The sequence below is a fragment of the Amblyomma mixtum genome, chromosome 7 (genome assembly GCF_055824585.1).
Source record: "Amblyomma mixtum isolate Tamu chromosome 7, ASM5582458v1, whole genome shotgun sequence".
NCBI classification, from domain to species: Eukaryota; Metazoa; Arthropoda; class Arachnida; order Ixodida; family Ixodidae; genus Amblyomma; species Amblyomma mixtum.
The window spans coordinates 13,116,084-13,133,539 of NC_143018.1; the positions used below are offsets into that span (position 1 = coordinate 13,116,084).

The window sequence follows — 17,456 nt, forward strand, 5'->3', positions numbered from 1 at the left end:
CATTGATAAGCGTTGAGGCAGTAGCGATGAACAGGATGGCGGCTTTATGTATTCTCGTCAGCTTGCCTTGTCTCGTTCTGAAGTGTGACTCTTAGAGTCGCGTCCTTCGTCAGGGTTGGCTCGGGCAGCACACCATTACAGGAATAGTTTTATAGGCCAACCACTTCTCGCGCTCACCCTCCATAAGAGGGCAAGAATAGTAGACCTTCTTACACGTTGTTCAAGACGCGGTCTTCAGATAACTCGCAAATCGCAGGGTAAATTTTATTAAGGCGGAAGCCTTTAATGCCTCATCGTTGTAAGCAGCAGTTGTCGACAGAAATGTCACGCTTTTCAATTGGTCGAAATGGTCGAAACGTTACAGTGCGCGAATTTCAAACCGAGCCAATTGTATATTGGCTAGTAACCACGCAACCAAATAAGGGACGGTATAGTGAAGCTGCAAGTAAGGGGGACTAAGCTTAGTTAATTAGCTAATTAACCACTTAGCATAATTAATCTTTCTGGTCTGACATAAATAAAACGGAGTAGGAAATTGGTCGAATTGGGGAATCGAACCAGGGTTTCCGGAGTGCGAGACGAGCACGCTAACCCCTACGCCATTTAAGCTCTATGGTTTGGAATGAACAAAGGCGCGTCTAGGGAATACGGCGTCTTCGTTCACTCCCATCTTCCTCCCTTCCCTTACGGCGAGGTTCAGGTGTCCACCGAGATATGCGAGGCAGATACATTTCCTTTCCTCAAAAACCAATTTACCGTCGAGCAAGGCGTCGAGCCGAACGGGCGATGGCGTTCTGTGGACTCCCTGGCAGCGTTGCAACACGCTGTCGCGTTCTAGTATCTGTCCTCGCTTCGGCGAGCGCGGCTTCGGCCGCTTATCTGTTTCTTGAGCAGCGTCCGCTCCGGCGGACGCAGTTGTTGCTGCGACGCGCGTCTTTTCTTTCCTTTTTCTCTTTCCTCTGCTCTTTTTACTCTCCTCTGTCTGCACGTGGCAGCGGTGGTGGCTTGGCTCGAGCCAGTAGCAGGCCCGTGCAATTTCCTTTTCATCCTTCTCTCAGTCACAACAACAACAACTCTGAGAGGCGATGCTTAACATCTTAACCACACATCAGTGACACAAGCAGCGACACCGCACTTTAGGTCAACAAAGTGCCCCCCCCCCCCTCTTGATTTTTTTTTTATTTCTGTATCAAGATTTTTAGTAGTTAAACAAGGAAAAAGTGTGCCTTCACCCTTGCTACGTACTGAAAAACCGTTTTTTTGTTTCTGAAATTTCTCCAACTTGCCATCCACAGCTTCCCTTCCCAATTCAATAAAGTGCTACAATAAATGTTTTCTCCTCCTCCAACGTGCCATTCTTGCCATTGAAAGGATTTGCAGCACCAGTGTAACATCAATACCAAATATTGCGCTTTGACTAACGACTGTCACTTAAAATCGGAAGCTAAGATCTGGAAGAGAGGAATCATCAACTATGATGTCAAGGAGGCGCTGTATGAAATATTGGTTGGGCTTTTTTTATGGCATTCGGTTTCTTGCGCGCCGTAGACCGCAAAGCCCACTAACCATTATTTCCGCCCCTACGTCGTTTGTAGCATTTGTATTAGCATTAGTAACCATAGTAGTTACTGGCTGTCAGTAAGTGATGAAGAAAAAGAAATGGCCATTCGACTTGTCCACCATCACTGCACTGAGCTGACAGAAGAGGAACAGGAACGTTGAAAGAAAGTAGATATGTGACGGAAATATCAGACGCCAGCCATCGCGAGAGCCGGAATGAAGGAGAGTGACTTTCACTCCCCTGCCGCAATGGATGTCTGCCAGCTGCCGCCATCTGATATTACTTCCTGGTGCTGCCTGCGTAACACGATGGAAAAAATCTCTCATATGAAATTTAAAGCTTTAGTTTACCCAGGCTGGTTCAGTATTCATTTTGTGGTTTTTATGGTCGGTCCATCAAGGATTTTCCTCGTGTTGAAAGCGATCGATTCATAGTGCTGGTCATAGAACTTTATACGTCCACACTGTGCAAAAGCACAGCCTTTTCTTTATACAATTTCCGGTTTAGTTCGTTTCTCAACCCTTCTGTCGTGGCATAAAGGGTGAATAAATTGATTTTGTAGGAACGATTCTTCAGTCAGTCCGAATATGCGGATTCGGATTTGCACCACCTTCTTAGATATGCAAAGTCTGCAGGTTTTTCCGTTATTTATATGGTGCCACCGACGACTCTATACGATACATCAATATCTACCGCATGGATTTCTGGAAGTTCTATATAATTTTCTTGGCATCAACCGTTGGTTTCTTTTCCTTCCTTTTGTTATAACCACATAATCAAATAATTACGAGTGGCGAAAACACATAAGTGATGCTGCTTTTCAGCGTGGTTATATCATCCAAGACGAAGCAAGTTAAAAGGGAGACTGGGGTGCGCGGTAAACGACTGCGGTCGGGTTTTTTTTTTTTATCCACATCGGTCTGGTGTTCTCTTCAGCCAAATTGAACCAGGTAACCTGAAGTGCAATTTCTCTTCCAACTTTCATAACTGTAGCCATAGCTGACAGTTGCGAGCAGTAGTTATCATGTCAGAAATAAATCCACAGCTGCATTAGGTGCATAAAATTCCAGTAGGCGAAGAAATACACGTTCAGACAATCAATTTATGAAAGATTGCAAAGCAGTCTGCAAGACTCAGGTACAACCTACTAAAATTCCTGGAATAGGACAAGTCTGGGCATACTGATATGAAGAGCCAACATGCCCAGACTTGATTTCCTTTCTTTGTTTTCACTTTCTGGAATAGCAAATTTTTTTTTTATAACGAAACCTTCCTATCGACAAAGACCGCCCGCATTGCCAATGTAGTTTCGTCGTTTTATTGGATCTCATTTAAACGCAATGGTACTTTTAAGCTAGTGGATCCACTTTATTCAGTCAATCAAAAGTCAAACCAAGCCAGTTTATTCGAACATGAACATGTCTACACACAACATGCCCACGGAGTAAGGCAGAAGGAAGAAGGTAATAGCATGCTTCCTGCCGAGGCCTGTCCCCTCAGTGTTTTCTTTCAGCACTACCGCTTAGGTAGACTTCTATATCCCCCCGCACATAGTTCTCTCACCAAACCCCAAGAAGTTGCTTGGAGGCAACTCCAAACGAACACCTTCCCCAACCCCGCGATATATGCCCGCATATACCCTGGGGTCTACTCCCCTTCCTGTCAAATGTGTGGCCAACATGCCACTCTATCCCACATACTCTGGGCTTGCCCTCGGGACTACCCCCCTAGAGGCTTGCAGCTCTCGAATCCAGACGAGTGGGAGGCCGCATTGCTCAGCTCCGACTCGGACACACAGATCCGGGTTGTGACAAGAGCCCTAGAAGTCGCCGAACGCTACGGGCTCATGGCCACTTGATGGGGCTATAATCCCACACCGTCAGATACATCTGTCGACGAAAATAAAGTTTATCCTCCTCCTCCTCTTTCAGCCCAGAGAAATGGGCACTAATAATATCTTCCGACACGCATAGAAATTAGCTTTCTGCTGGGAGGCGCTGACGTGTGGTATGGAATTTTTAGGAAAGCACTTCAATTCGTATTTTAAGGCGGAACCCTTTCTTGGTGCATGACTGCCGTTTCTTCGAAAAGACAGATGCATAGCCAATCCAACACTAGCCTCATAACGATTCAACTGGCTAAACAGTCCTTTCTTGGCTCGTGAGTGGCGTCCGCAAAAATAAACACAAATGATAACAAGAATAAACTAATAATAAAAAACAATACAAGTAAAGAAAGTGAAAAATAGAACAAATAAAATACAAAACAAAAGAAAATAAAAATTGAAAATAAAAACAGAAAAACGGTCTCTAAAAATAGAGTGTGGAAAGGCTTTCGCATTTCCGCTTTTAAGCCGGCTTAAGTTCAATCCTGTAACTTGTTTTTTTATCAAAGAAGGAATCAATAGTAGAGGGGAATGACGAAAAAAAAAAAGTTCGCTGCCGCCAAAGCAGGTAGCTCCGCACTATTAGCTCTGCGATTTACGATAGCGGCAGGCAAAAAATACACTAGTCACGCAGATCGCGTCTATGTTTTATTAGGACGCTTACATTTTATTATTGCAAACCTTTCTTTTTACTCTTGCATCATCTCTGAAAGTTTCGCCCAGCGGCTCTGATTCGGCTCCCAATGGTTCTAAATGGGTCCCATCTCTCCCATTTGTTTGCTCTTTTTAGGTTGGGTGTGCCTGTGAAAAGCCGTCGGGTTGCCATTAGCATGAAAGCTGGGTGCAGCACGTTATTGTCAGCATTGACTTGTCTTGCGCTTCATTTTCTGATAGTATAAGAGAGAGAGAAAGGAATTTTAATGAGGGAAAGGTGGAGAGGTCGGCCGGTGGTAACATGGTAACATGGTGGTATGCTCAGTGACGCACAGGTATTAGGGCTTGGGTGGCGCTGTTTCCAACCTATGAGCTATAAATTAAAACCGATCAAGAACCTTAGGCGCCCATGCAGCATTATATTACCTGTAGCGTATAAGTCGTAGTGCCATTAATATTCCGGCTAAAACGTCGTACCGTCCATCCCCGTCGCACACAGCAAAGGCTTTTCCTGCATCTCTATGCCGAAGATTGAGTTTCGTTATATGAGCCACTGGCGAGTTTAATGCATAGGATGATGATTTTTATAATTGTTGCTGTTTTTTTGTCGTTGATGATGATGAAACAATCAGTGTATAAATGAATGCGGCGCATTTCCTCTATTAACAGCTTATCTTAATCGGCCCGTCAACGTCATCGCAAAGTCATTATGAAATTACAAAATCCTACTCAGATATTAAAGAAAACGAATTTTGCGGAGATAAACACAGTACCCAACGCTCATTTCTGTAATTTATTATAAGATTTCAAGCACTTGTGTTGTGAGAATTTCCTGTCCGTAACCTGAGGAAAATAAATCTTAGGAATCAGTCCTTAAACTTTTGCGCATCAAAATCATCATTGTCACGCGTCTCAGCCAGCGCCGTCTTCTTTTCTTCCGCTGTATCAGAAAAGAAGGCAAAATTGTGCTGTTTGGTAATAGCCTTTATTTTCTGGCAAGCGCAGAAACTTCTCACAGTTGCAACAAATCAGACGTAACTTTTTGGTTGCACTTGATATTAGGCTACTTTTGCCTGCAGCAAGGCCATTTCCCATTTACTTCATCTTCGCCTTTCTTCTTTTATTCATTAACCCTCAATTTTCGGCTTATTCGTGTTCTGGTATCATTATCATACACATTCGTCCCGCTGTTTGCGCTACCGGTCTCCAAGGGACGTCGTTTCCATTCTGAGATGTCCCTCCGGAAGTTCCCAACCCTAAGTCCCCTCTGTGCCAGTCCCAACCCGGCCTGCATCTGAATGAATTAATCCAATCTTCCCCTGACGAGACCGAGAAACGGGAAGACAGTGCAAGAACCAGATGGATGCATTGGCAACGATTAAGCGCGGCAGCGGGGGACGGGTTGTGGAAAACGCTCATGCCGTCTACACTCCGCCGGCGCCGGCCACGCGTTAAGGAAAGAATGTTCTTCTCTTGATCCTCCTTCTCTGCTTCAACCAGAGAGGGAAGAAAAAGAACTCAGGCTCACATGAGTGGCAGCCGGACGGCCGGACGGTCGGCCATATGCATTTTCGTTTGCGCAGCGATGCGGTCGAGCCACGCCAACCACACGGAGGGCGCGCGGAGCGTTAACCCAATAAAGGCTGATTCAGCGGTGCGCCGAGGAAACTTTTTCCCGTCCTCGGGGCCTGGCTGCGTGTGTTGTCGCGGGCCCCAGCACGAGCGGCGCAATTCTCTTCGCAATATTCCATTAGTGAGAACGTGCTTGCAACGGCGGCGGCCGTGTTCTCGAGCATTGCAAGACGGGAGGTAAGCATGATTGATCAAGGATACTTCTCCAAGTGGAAACGCCAGAAAAAACAAAAATAAAGATTGGGGAGCTGTTTAATGGTTGTTGATGGATTAGTTTCGGAATGCGTACTATAGGTAAAGGAGCAAACGAGTGTGGGCTTGGGATCAGTGACACATGGCGCGTTGCACGTTGCGTTCTCTTCCCCCTCCTCCTGCCTCTTGCCTCGCGCTCTTTCCTCACGTAGTATTGAACTCTCTCCTCCTCGAGCTACTGAGAATTATGGGCAAGGCGGTTGTGTTAAGCTCGGTTTTAATTCTCGCAAGGTATTTTAAGTCTTATGTACGCCTCCTGCAGTATGAGGCCCTCTGTGGCGATTCAAGCAAAAGCGCGTGATGGGCGCAATGGATGTATAGGTGTGGTGGATGTTTGAAAAGAACAGCAGTTTACACTGAGTGATGCGATCAAAAAAAAGAGAGAAAACGAAAGAAAACAACCTGATCGCATAATCTTTTTTTTTTTTCTATCGGTTCGGTATATTCGCACTCAGTCATATTAAAGCAATGCAGACCTTTTGATTCGAACAATTTCCTGGGCCGTAGAAGTTTCGTTTCAAAGCCTTCTAGAAGAAAAAAAAATATTTCGAGCAGTGTACTGGCAGTTAATTTTTCACCATGCAACTAAGAGGCGTGTAGTCGACCCTCAGCTGCACCACGGGCCAGAATTATTGCATAGCGTTGAAAGCTTATACGCAAAATTTGGAGGATAAACTTAAGCGCCGCCTTAAGGGTGCGACACGATAACATAATGGTTTAATTCCCATATATGCAGAATGTCTCTCTCTACTTTACATTCATAGATCCCTCGGAGTTCTCATACCCCTCCTGGTGCAGTGGTGCAGCGGTTAAGCGACGCGCCACTGCCTGGAGATGGCAGGTGCTCCGAGCGGTGGGCCCTGTGTCCCCGGGTTGCTCTTCCTGAGTGACCAATTATTTATTTAACGGGCACCTGCCATGGTGGGTCATTTGCTCAGTAACCAGTTGGCAGGCTGTGATGCGCCGCAAGGTCACATGACCTTGACGGCAGCTCTGCGTGTGGATTAAAATTTGTCGTGTGCACAATTGTGATCGCTATAAAACAGACATCGCTTTTAGTACAGTCAGCATGGCAGAAGCACTACAGCAAGTAAGCGAAGAAATACGACTGCGATCTTTGAACGTGGGCCGTGTCACCGTACAAATGCAGGAACAGTGACAAAAAACATCATTCCATTTAAACAGTCAAAGATGGCTGACAACGACCCTTCTGCGATACTAGAATAGTGTACAGAAACCCTGACTTGAAAATTGCGATCGGCACTCAAGGCACCAAAGAACACGCAACGACAGCTAGAACACAGAAGAGTTACGACAAGGCTATCGTCTCGAAGATGGCATCCTGGAAGACAAGGGCAAAGAGGGCCAGGTACAGGTTCAGTCACAAGAAGAACACCGGCATTAAGGCAATCTAACCCCCGCAGTTCTTCCGTATTCATGAGATTGAAAGCCTCATATAAGGATGAACTTCATGACGCTACATAGAAGACGAAGAAAAAGAAGCAGTGTGGTTACGATTGCGCGAGCGCATGAGCCGGGGAGCAATCGACAAAGAAGTAGAAGAAGCCATAGAATCGAAGCAGCGAGAGGCCGACATGTCGCCCTTCCACGTCGCAGTGTTCTCCGGTATCCTCCTGATCACATCCATGGTCCCATCTTCAAACACAGCCCGCCCTGGCGGCGGAGACCTCGAGTGCCGATTCCAGTGCCCGGCCTCTCTGAAGCCCTCGCCGCGACCGCTGCACAAGAGTTCTGCCAACGGCTGCGGCACCGAGGCCTTCCGTCTGCCGGCCTCGGCGCTGCCGCACCCGGACTTCGAGGCCTGCTGCAACGAGCACGACCTGTGCTACGACACCTGCCTAGCGGACAAGCAGCAGTGCGACACATCCTTCGACGCGTGCATGGCGCGCATCTGCGATACCAAGGTGGCCGCCAAGGACTCGTGCGTCTCGACGGCCGGCCTGTTCACCACCATGACCAAGAACCTGGGTTGCGAGGCCTTCCTTGAGTCCCAGAAGCAAGCCTGTGTGTGCAGGGCCGAAGACGAACTCTAGCAATATGACGTGTGCGCCGTCTTCGCTATAATAAAAGATGTGCTGATATACTGAGGTCAGATTTTCTTGGCGCGTCAGTTTGAGCGCACGACTGCGTTCGGACTTTCGGGGCTTTGGGATCTTGTGTTGACGCGGCGTATTCGAGGTGAGTGTGGTTTCGTTGCCTGTTCTTAGGGGCACACGCGGAAGATCAGAGTTTAATGCCAGGTTCAGGAGTCTCGACACTGTATCGATTCGATTGTCGCAGTTTTCTATGATCTCATCCAACCCAAAGTGGCTATCGCCCACACGCAGAAGTTTGAGCTAGGCGACTCCTTAAGAACCGCAAGGTTGCTACTTGGCAATAATGACTAAATAAGAGGCGAGCGTTTCATGCGTTTAATACAGAAACGTGGATTGTAAGCATAATATAACAAAATTTTAAGATATACAGGTGTTCATAGAATACTAAAAAAAAGGAAATTATGCGCAATCTCTGTTTTGGAGACATTGATAAGCGCACATAATGTAAACGTCGGCAGTGGTTATTTGCTAGTTATGGGTACCACGATGGTTTAATTACCAAGGTTGTTCCGCAGTCATCTTATTTGGATAAACTGCAATCACAGAACGAAAAGCGTTCTGTAATGCATGCTACCAGAGAAAGGTCTTTTGTATAGGCAGAGTATCCGAAACTGCTGTACGCCGACAGAGCAGTTTCTTTGCTCTGGGTGACTGATGGCAGGCAGGGTAGGGTACGAAAGCGCCGAAAGGCTGTCTATCCGGAAAGAGGTGACTACGAGCAAAGCCTCCCCACAGCATGAGCAAAGCATGAGCAAAGCCTCCCCACAGGTCTCTCGTTAATAATAGTCGCTCGAGAAGATCACACGTGGAGGCAAAATGATTGTACGTGTAATACGTTCCGACCTCTGTCAAAACATCTGTGAGAGCTTTGAACATTTTATTTCTTTTGGTTGTTTGCGGGCGCTATTCCCATTCAACATGGGAGAATACTTTCATCATTTGCCATGAACTCTCCTCTTTGATTAAAAGCAAAAAAAAAGGGAAGTTGTCAGAGACTGATAGAACGAGAGAAGGAAACGAAAGGCAGTCACTTTTCTCAACAGCATTTCCCAGCAGGTTGGCTGCATTGCCCTCCAAAAAAAAATTGTAAAGAGAGAGAAAGTAGAGGTTAAGTGAAAGCAAAGAAAATGCGAGGTGCGTACGGCACAGTAGTTGGAGCGCAAGCAAGGCGCTTAACACTTATGCATAAAAGTTAAGTGCTTAGGTGCATACATACAGTGTAGCGAGATTGTATACAGAGATGAGAGGAAGGATAACTTCTCGCTCTTGTTGCTTGTGATGTTAAAATTAAAAGGACACTGAGGGTTGATTGTATTTGTCTAGTATCGACAGATTACAGCACTCAAAATACAAACACGTATTTGAACAAAACTTTTTTTTAAGCTAGGGAAAGCCAAAAATTTATGCACAGGTGTCATCACCAGCTGATTTGCAAGTAAACTGCGTGCGTCGAGAAGTTCCTTTTGTAGTCGGCGATCCCAGAGTCTAGGCTAAAGTGTCAGTCATCTGAAAACAGTGATCACGGAGTCCATTTTGGTGGATACTACACTGGTTTCAGTTGGCAGGCTGCAAAACTTTGAAGCGCTGTTTTCTATTTATGTATAACGCATCTTTTGCTGTAGGAAAGCATTGGTAAACTCAGCAAGACTGATATAACTTGTTATTATTAAGGACAAAAAATGGAGGAAGCTTTCCTCACTGTATCAATAAATATGAATGGCATATGTGTCATTAAATTGCGAGCTGCTATTTACTGTAGTGTGTGAAACGCTGCCTATGAAGCTGCCGTCAAAAGCCGCAGGCTTTTTTTAGAGCGCAGCTCTTTGGCGCCCGTTTCTGCGTTTCGCGGCGTCGGCATCGCCGTCGCCGTTGTCCGTTCTAACCAGCAGTGGACACCTTAGCCGTGCTTCAAGCTACGAAACCAATTGATCGGGAGCTTAGAAAGCAAAGGGTAAAATTGGTAAATTGGTTTTTGAGGAAAGGAAATAGCGCAGTTTCTCTCCCACACATCTCGGTGGACACCTGAACCAGAGAGAAGGCGCATAAGTGCCCTCTTGGAATAGTGGACACCTCAATCGTGCTTTAAGCTATGTGACGGTAGTGACAGATGTGAGCGGCATGCGTTGGCATTGAAACGTTGCGTCAGAAACGCGGCGCTGAAACCACAGGCCTTCGGCGTTGTGTTCATTGGCGTTGGCGTTGACAACGTTTTACACACCGATTATTTTAAGGAAAGAAAGTGCGCATAACTGACTCCCTGGGTCAGTGGATGCCTGAATCGCGCTTATAGGTACGTTGGGTGAAAAGAGAGATGTGGGCTCTATGCGTTAGCGCTGACAACGATGAACGAACTCTCGCGATCAACCATTAACTGCCACCTGCCAGAGCGGCAGGGTTGGTGTGGTGTTGATATAAAGATAAACAAGAATTTCTTGCCACTTGTGCGAGAGGTGGTGGTGGTGGTGGGGGTGAAAACATTTATTAAGAAAGGACAGGAGGTATGCTTGAATCAGCCCGCAAGGGACCGATCCTTACAAACACTAGGTGGAGGTCCCTAGTATGGGACCCCAGTGGCGGTGGCCGCCGAACATCCCGTTCCTCTCGCTCGAAACGCCTCCCACGGCTGCCTCGCGAAATGCTTGGAATTCTGGGCACGCCCCAGGGTTCCCGCAAGACCCCACTGCACTCAAGTGTTTATGTTCCTAAGGTCCATAACACTGGCAGCCCGGCTGGTGGCGATGGTCTGCACGGCCAGGTCCTCCGAGTGCAGCAGGGTCTCCCAGTCCTCCCAGGTCTTGAGGTTCTCTAGGTCCCGCGGGGGAGGGTCCGCCGGGAAGAGAGAAAGTGTGTGGAGGGAAGAGGCGAGGGGTTCTGGGCATAGGGTGTATGCCGGAGTGGGGAAGGAGGGATGATAGTGGGCTAGGGTAAGGGGTGAGGGGAGAGAGTGTGTCTGTAGTCTGGACAGACCTCGCCTTTGAAAGCAGGCATTGGTGCAGCAAGTCGAGCACATATTTATCTATTTCTCCGACCACAAAGCTTCCTTCATGACATTCAAGAACTGTTAGTAGAGTGTTTCTTGAAGAAGGAATACGAGGTCTGTTAGAAAAGTATCCGACTTTATTTTTTTTTTTGCGAACACCTGATGGATATGAAACAAGCGCGCTTGCATCACGTGACCTTGAACCTTCATGCGCATGCACGAATTTTTTCCCGCCTGCCGATAGCGTCAGTCGCTGGGAAGCAGCATTTGAGTGAGGCGGTGCGCAGTGCTCTCGTCGGTTTTTTATTGCAAGGAAAATGGCGGAGTGACAGGAGCAGCGCTACTCCATCAAATTTTGCCATGAACTGAGCGACAGCCAAGTGGAAACCATTCGGAATATTCAGACGGCTTTTGGTGAAGATGCTATGAGTAGCACACAGATTAAGCAGTAGTACAATTGATTTAAAGATGGCCGCACATCGGTGGAGAGCGAGCCACACTCCGGTCGGCCATCAACATGCCGAAATGACCAGGTCATTGCCGAACTGAACGCTGTGGTGATTCGGGACCATCGCGTGACTATCCAAGAAATTGAGGAAGAGGTGGACATGAGCAATTTTTCCGCACATTCCATTATCACCGAAGATTTGGCCATGGAGAGAGTTGCGGCGAAATGCGTGCCGAAGCTGCTCACGGTGGAGCAAAAGCAGCTTCGTGTTGAAGTCTCACAGGACATGCTGGATACCGCAAACAGTGACCCCGACTTAATCAACATCGTAATAACTGGTGACGAGTCTTGGGTGTACAGGTACGACCCGGAAACCAGATCCCAGTCGTCACAGTGGAAGCATTCCACGTCACCAAGACTTCAGAAGGCCCGCCAAGTGCGCAGCAATGTGAAAGTGATGCTGACTGCTTTCTTTGGCACCCTCTGTGTGGCAGACCACGAGTACGCACTCCACAGGGTCAAACAATGACCAAAGAGTACTACAGGGATGTCCTCCGTTGCCTACATGATGCTGTGCTGTGCAAGAAACCGGAGTTCAGATCGACAGGAAAGTGGCGCATCCATCACGACAATGCTCCCGCACATTCCTCGCACTTGATTCAGACTTTCTTGGCGAAAAACCAGACTCCTGTAGTTCAACACACTCCTTACTCTCCTGATATGGCCCCTGCTATTTCTGGCTGGTTCCCAAAATCAAAAGGCCATTGAAAGGAGCGCGATTTCAGACAAGGAAGAACATTATGGCTGCAAAGACAGCTGAGCTAAACTCCATTCCGAAAGGGGCCTTTTCGGAATACTTCTCAAAATGGCAGCACCGCTGGGAGAAGTGTGTGGAGTCCCAAGTAGACTGCTTTGAAGTTGACTAGGTTTGGAACGCTCCAGTTATGCAAGTTTTTTTTCTACGGCCAAAGGTCGGATACTTTTCTAACAGACCTCGTATGTGTGAAAAATAAGTTGTCTGTAGTTGTATATGCATGTCTTGCTCGAATTTTTTTGCCTCACTCTATCGAAAAGCTGAAACAGCTGATGAGCTGCGCTCAAATTTCGCATTAGGAAGTAACGTAATTGTCGGCAATTTATTCAAAGATGTTACCAAAATCGCTACAGCTAGGGAAGAATAAAGAAGATTTCTGAAGGACGCACCATCCGGTAATCGTACAGACCTTTCTGTTACCCCTCTAAAACGCGCTCGGTCACACACATATAATCACTTCCATAAAGCTTACAAGCAGCGCCTAAATTTTTTTTCATTATTATTTAAACTTTGGAACTCCTTTCTTTGTAACCTACTATTTCGGTGTTTCGTCGTACCATTTAACATGAACCAACCAGCCCGACTCAGCCCTCTCGTTGGATTCATAATGAGAGCAAAGCGCTTAGCACCCGAAATAAAGACGGGACAAGCACTAGATAATTTTCTTTTTTCAAGCCTATGTTATCTAAAAAATATATAATTTTATCATTAACAGCATCTAAGCGAAAAAGGAACTCCACGACTTATCCTTGAAGTGTCACATTTTGTTTCATCCTAGTTCAGGCAGCTGACAAGTTTTGAGGGGAAAATAGTTTCATAATCGATACCGCGGGAGGTTGGGGCTGCAGTATTAAAAGCAGCATATAAAATATCGGCTAATCGATAATAGTGTGAAATGGGGCGAAGAATCTAATGAAGCTCCAAACGCATTTTTCACCTAGCAAAGAAATAAACAGATGAATTCGCGAGTTTAAGAGTGGCAGTCATTACTTTTTGACAAATCGCTGTTGAATAAGATACTATCAGTGGAAACCAACGCACAGAGTACAATGATAGCATAGTATCTATCCCACATCGTTTTCCTGATTTCTCAATTTCGCGTTTCAAAACTTTCATATTTGCGAAGCTGGTTTCAACTCTTCCAAGCATGCTGCTTTGCGGAACAGCTAAGAAAAATTAAACGACATTTGGTTAGTTAGAGCAGGCGCGCTACGAAATTGGAAAAAGTCGCAAAACTTAATCTTTTGTCCTCCGAAAAGTGATCGACGATCTCCATTGGAAAGAACGTCTCAAGTAACGCTTCCGGAAGAATTCGTGAGAAACTAATGACACCCGTTTCGCAAGCTGAGTTGATCTGAAATGAGCTATGCGATCCGCATCCCAGTATAGAGTTTGGTGTACTGTCTTTGTCACTAACGGCTGTGCCACAATGCCTTGTTCATAACAGAGTTATTAAGGCTTTCTGTGTTGTCAATTGTTGTCAAAAATAGCAATTCCTACGAAGATAAAGGCCCTGGAAAAAACGGCATGCACTTTGAATTTAGCGTGCTTCCACTCTTTGTTTTCATCTTGACTCTCGCATGAAAGGGTAATTTTTTTTTTTTAAGAGCCAACCCGGAACTAGCTCCGCACTTCGCTTAGGCTGTGCTGTCGAGTTCTGGCGAATGAACGAGTCGCGTACGTGCGATTTTTAAAAGCCCAAATGAAAATGAACTTTGTGTACGTAGCTGAGGCAGTTTCCTCACCAACATAAAGCCCTTGACTACAGTGAAAAAAAAAACGTCTCATTTTGTCTCACTTAGTGGCGATTTTTCCAAAGTCGACAAAATCAGCGTGGTATAGATAAGACCATTGCGTATTTAATCGAACTTAAAGCAGCATGTCTGCTGAAAATAACTTCTTTATCGCGTCAGCTCTGTCTGTGCGACTACATACCTGTCAAAGATGCTTTATAGCTTGTCATATTTACCACGAAGTACAGACTGGCGTGGCTTCCCCTTTCCTTAGATAACCGCTGTGTTTCATGGCTTTACTTTTTAGAGCGCAGCTCTTTGGCGTCCGTTCCTGGGTTTCGTGTCGTCGTCGGCGTCGGCCTCGTAACCAGCTCCGCCCCCCTTTCATCCCCGCAGCGCTATCGGCGTCAGCGGCATCAGTCAGTCGCTGCTATCTCTTCCCTCCTCCCTTTATCGTGTTGTCCGCTTGCTGCGCGCGCTTCTGCCCCCATCGTTTGCCGCTGGGTGTACACGCCGCCCCCCTTCCCCCTCTTCCTGCGAGTCTCCGGTTGTCAAAGCGCCGGCTCGAACTTAATTCCTTTCTTCGCTCCTCCTCCAATGCAACCCCTGTGCGGTGGCAATCAGAGAGCCAGATCGGTGGCGGCGGATCTGTATATGTGCACCGCCCGAGCCGAAATTGCGAATACGTGTGAAAAATATAAAAAAAAATTCTGTGATAGCGCATACATGTGTTGCTCGATTTCTTTGCCTCAATCTATCGAAAAGGTGAAACAGCTTATTTGCTGCGCTCAAATTTCGCATTAGGAAGTAACGTAATCGTCGGTATTTTTTTTCGTTTATGCACCGCCATTTTTGCAGCTCCGACCGGCATCTGTTTTGGATAATCGTAATTCAACTGCCAACTTACCATGGGTGGCCTGTGTCCAGTGCAGAAGGCACAAAGAGGCCTATAGAACGACGGCCGTGACACTTTGAGCCCTGGAAGCCGGTCCTACTTTTCCATACCTGTCTCTGTTCAGCCTGCCGAGGAAACTCCGCACGTGGCTCTCGAGAACGCAGGCTCACTTCAGAAGTGCGAATTGCTTCACACCTCAAGCAGGTCTTCCGGAGAAACGATCTGTTCAATCTGACCAAAAAACTCGGCGCTGCTCATTCGAGCCAACTGCTTCACGTTATGCTGCCGTCTGCCTTGAATGTACTGCAGGATTCTGTACCCATTTCGCTTGACAAGACTTACGAGGGTCGTTCAATAAAGATTTCCCCTGACCCACTTCTTTGGACGGAGAGCAACGAAACTTTGCAGATTTATTAGTCTTTCTCTACATAGGTGCCACCCAGGGACACACACTTCTCCCATTTTTTTATGCAACTCTAGCAACCTCGCTTGTAGAAGTCAACAGGTAGCTCCAAAAGCCATGTTGTGACTTCAGAAATCAGAGTCTCATCATCTGGAAAATGCTTGCCCTTCAAATATGACTTCATTGTTGGAAAGAGCTGGCAGACTGATGGTGCGAGGTCGGGTGAAAAGGGGGATGTGGTACAATTTCAAAGCCGCAGCAGCGTGCTTCCATCTGGGCAAAATGTGAGTTGTGAACTGAGGCACTGTCTTGCAGAAGGCGGACACCTTTGGTGAGCATGCCACGTCTCTTGCTTTTGATGGCCTCCCGCAATTTTTTCCGCAGTGAAGCATAGTATGCTTCAGTAATCGTGGCACATTTTGCTAGCAAATCCATCAAGACTACTCCGTGCTGGTCCCAAAAGACTGTGAGCATGACCTTGCCCGCCTAGAGCTGGGCGCGTGCCTTCTTTGGAGGCGGTGAGTCCAAGTGCTTCGATTACACCGACTGGACTTTAGTCTCCGGATCCTAGTAATGGACTCAGCTTTCATACTGTGCAATCATTCTGTTGAAAAAGCCCTCCTGGTTTCCATGGCACATGGTCAAAAGAGCCTGGGAGCATTCGATTCGCTCCTGCTTTCGGAAAGGTGTGAGCAGCCGGGGAACCCAGCGAGCGGATACCTTACGCATGTGAAGATGGATCTGAATAATTTTTTCCACAGACCCCACACTAATCTTAATATTTTGGGCTAGGTCTCGAACGGTTACGCGGCGATTTTTTAAAATGGCGGCCTCCACTGGCTGGATGGTGTGTTCATCTATAGCGGAGTGAGGTCGCCCTGCAATCGGAGCCGTTTCCACCAAAGTCCGACCACATTTCAATGGACGATGCCAGTTCACTACTACATCATATGAAGGGGAATCCTCCCCATAAACCTGTTTTGTCTCATCGAACGTTTCCCTTGGAGTGCGGCCTTTCAAGTACAGGAACTTGATTACTGCTCTGTGTTCCACTGCATCCATTATCACACCTCACACCACTTGAGCACCTGTGAAAGGAAGACCGTTATTAGTATAGAGTTGCACATTGGCGCGTGTCCTATAGGTACTTAAGTCATTATACATTTGCAGTTTATGCATCCTGCAGTAAGTAGAAGTGAGTCAGGGGAAATTTTTATTGAACGCCCCTCGTATCTGCTGTTTCTGGCAAAAAAAAACATCATGTTCAGAGCAACAGATGTCAGTATCGAGAAGTGTATTTGGGTGACGTTGATGTTCTGAAAATTTCGAGCGCAAAGCGCGATAACGTCCAATCGAACAGACTGCTGGCGCACCTGCACGTTAGTGTTAAGCTTCTGGTTTCAAACAAACACGGACGTTTTGCTTTCCGCCCTGCGAGTGTATACGCCCAGAAGGCTGGCGAAGCTGTCGAAGAAAAATTCTGATCATTGCGCAAAGCTTCTCTTATGAGCATTAAGAAAGAGACCATGAAGACATCAGCGAGCTTGAGACTGGAGGAGATGCCCAAAGCAATCAAGAATAATGAGGGCTTCGATCTTGAGATCTTTTCTGTCAGTACTCACATACCCGGATGCCCGTCTCGGGTCATTGTTTCAGTAAGATGAACGTGGAAATGCGCCCTAGGCAAGTTCCTTCAGCAGTCCTTGTCCATTTTGCCTTTGCAGAACCCGTTCTCGTTAGAAGCGCAGTGGAAATACCTCAGTACCATGTGCAAAACAGCATCCCGGACGCTTGCGTTTTTGTTTTTTCTAAGCCCATGATCTTTATCACTAGTTGCTTCAAGAGAAACTTTGGCAAGTCTTCGGAGATACAGTCGATGATTTTGCCGCCATGGGTTTCTAGAACTCATGCGGCATCGTCACGAGCAGCTTTCTTGGGACACTTTCCTACTACCGGATGTCGAGAACTGTCACGTTCGAAAATTCGTTTCACATTTAGGAAGATGAAATTTGCGTTGGCGCCTGTTTTGCTATTCTGGTCCGCTATATCTTCCTAGCCTACTATGACAACCAGGTTTGAGGA

At 46.7% G+C, this 17,456-nt stretch overlaps 1 protein-coding gene across 1 annotated transcript; it reads left to right on the forward strand.

Moving 5' to 3' along the window:
- Positions 1-7,579: 7,579 nt before the first annotated feature.
- Positions 7,580-8,038, forward strand: LOC149335059 (group XIIA secretory phospholipase A2-like). The gene has a single exon (XM_089553734.1). The coding sequence runs from the start codon at positions 7,580-7,582 to the stop codon at positions 8,036-8,038; it is 459 nt and encodes a 152-aa protein (XP_089409860.1).
- Positions 8,039-17,456: the final 9,418 nt, after the last annotated feature.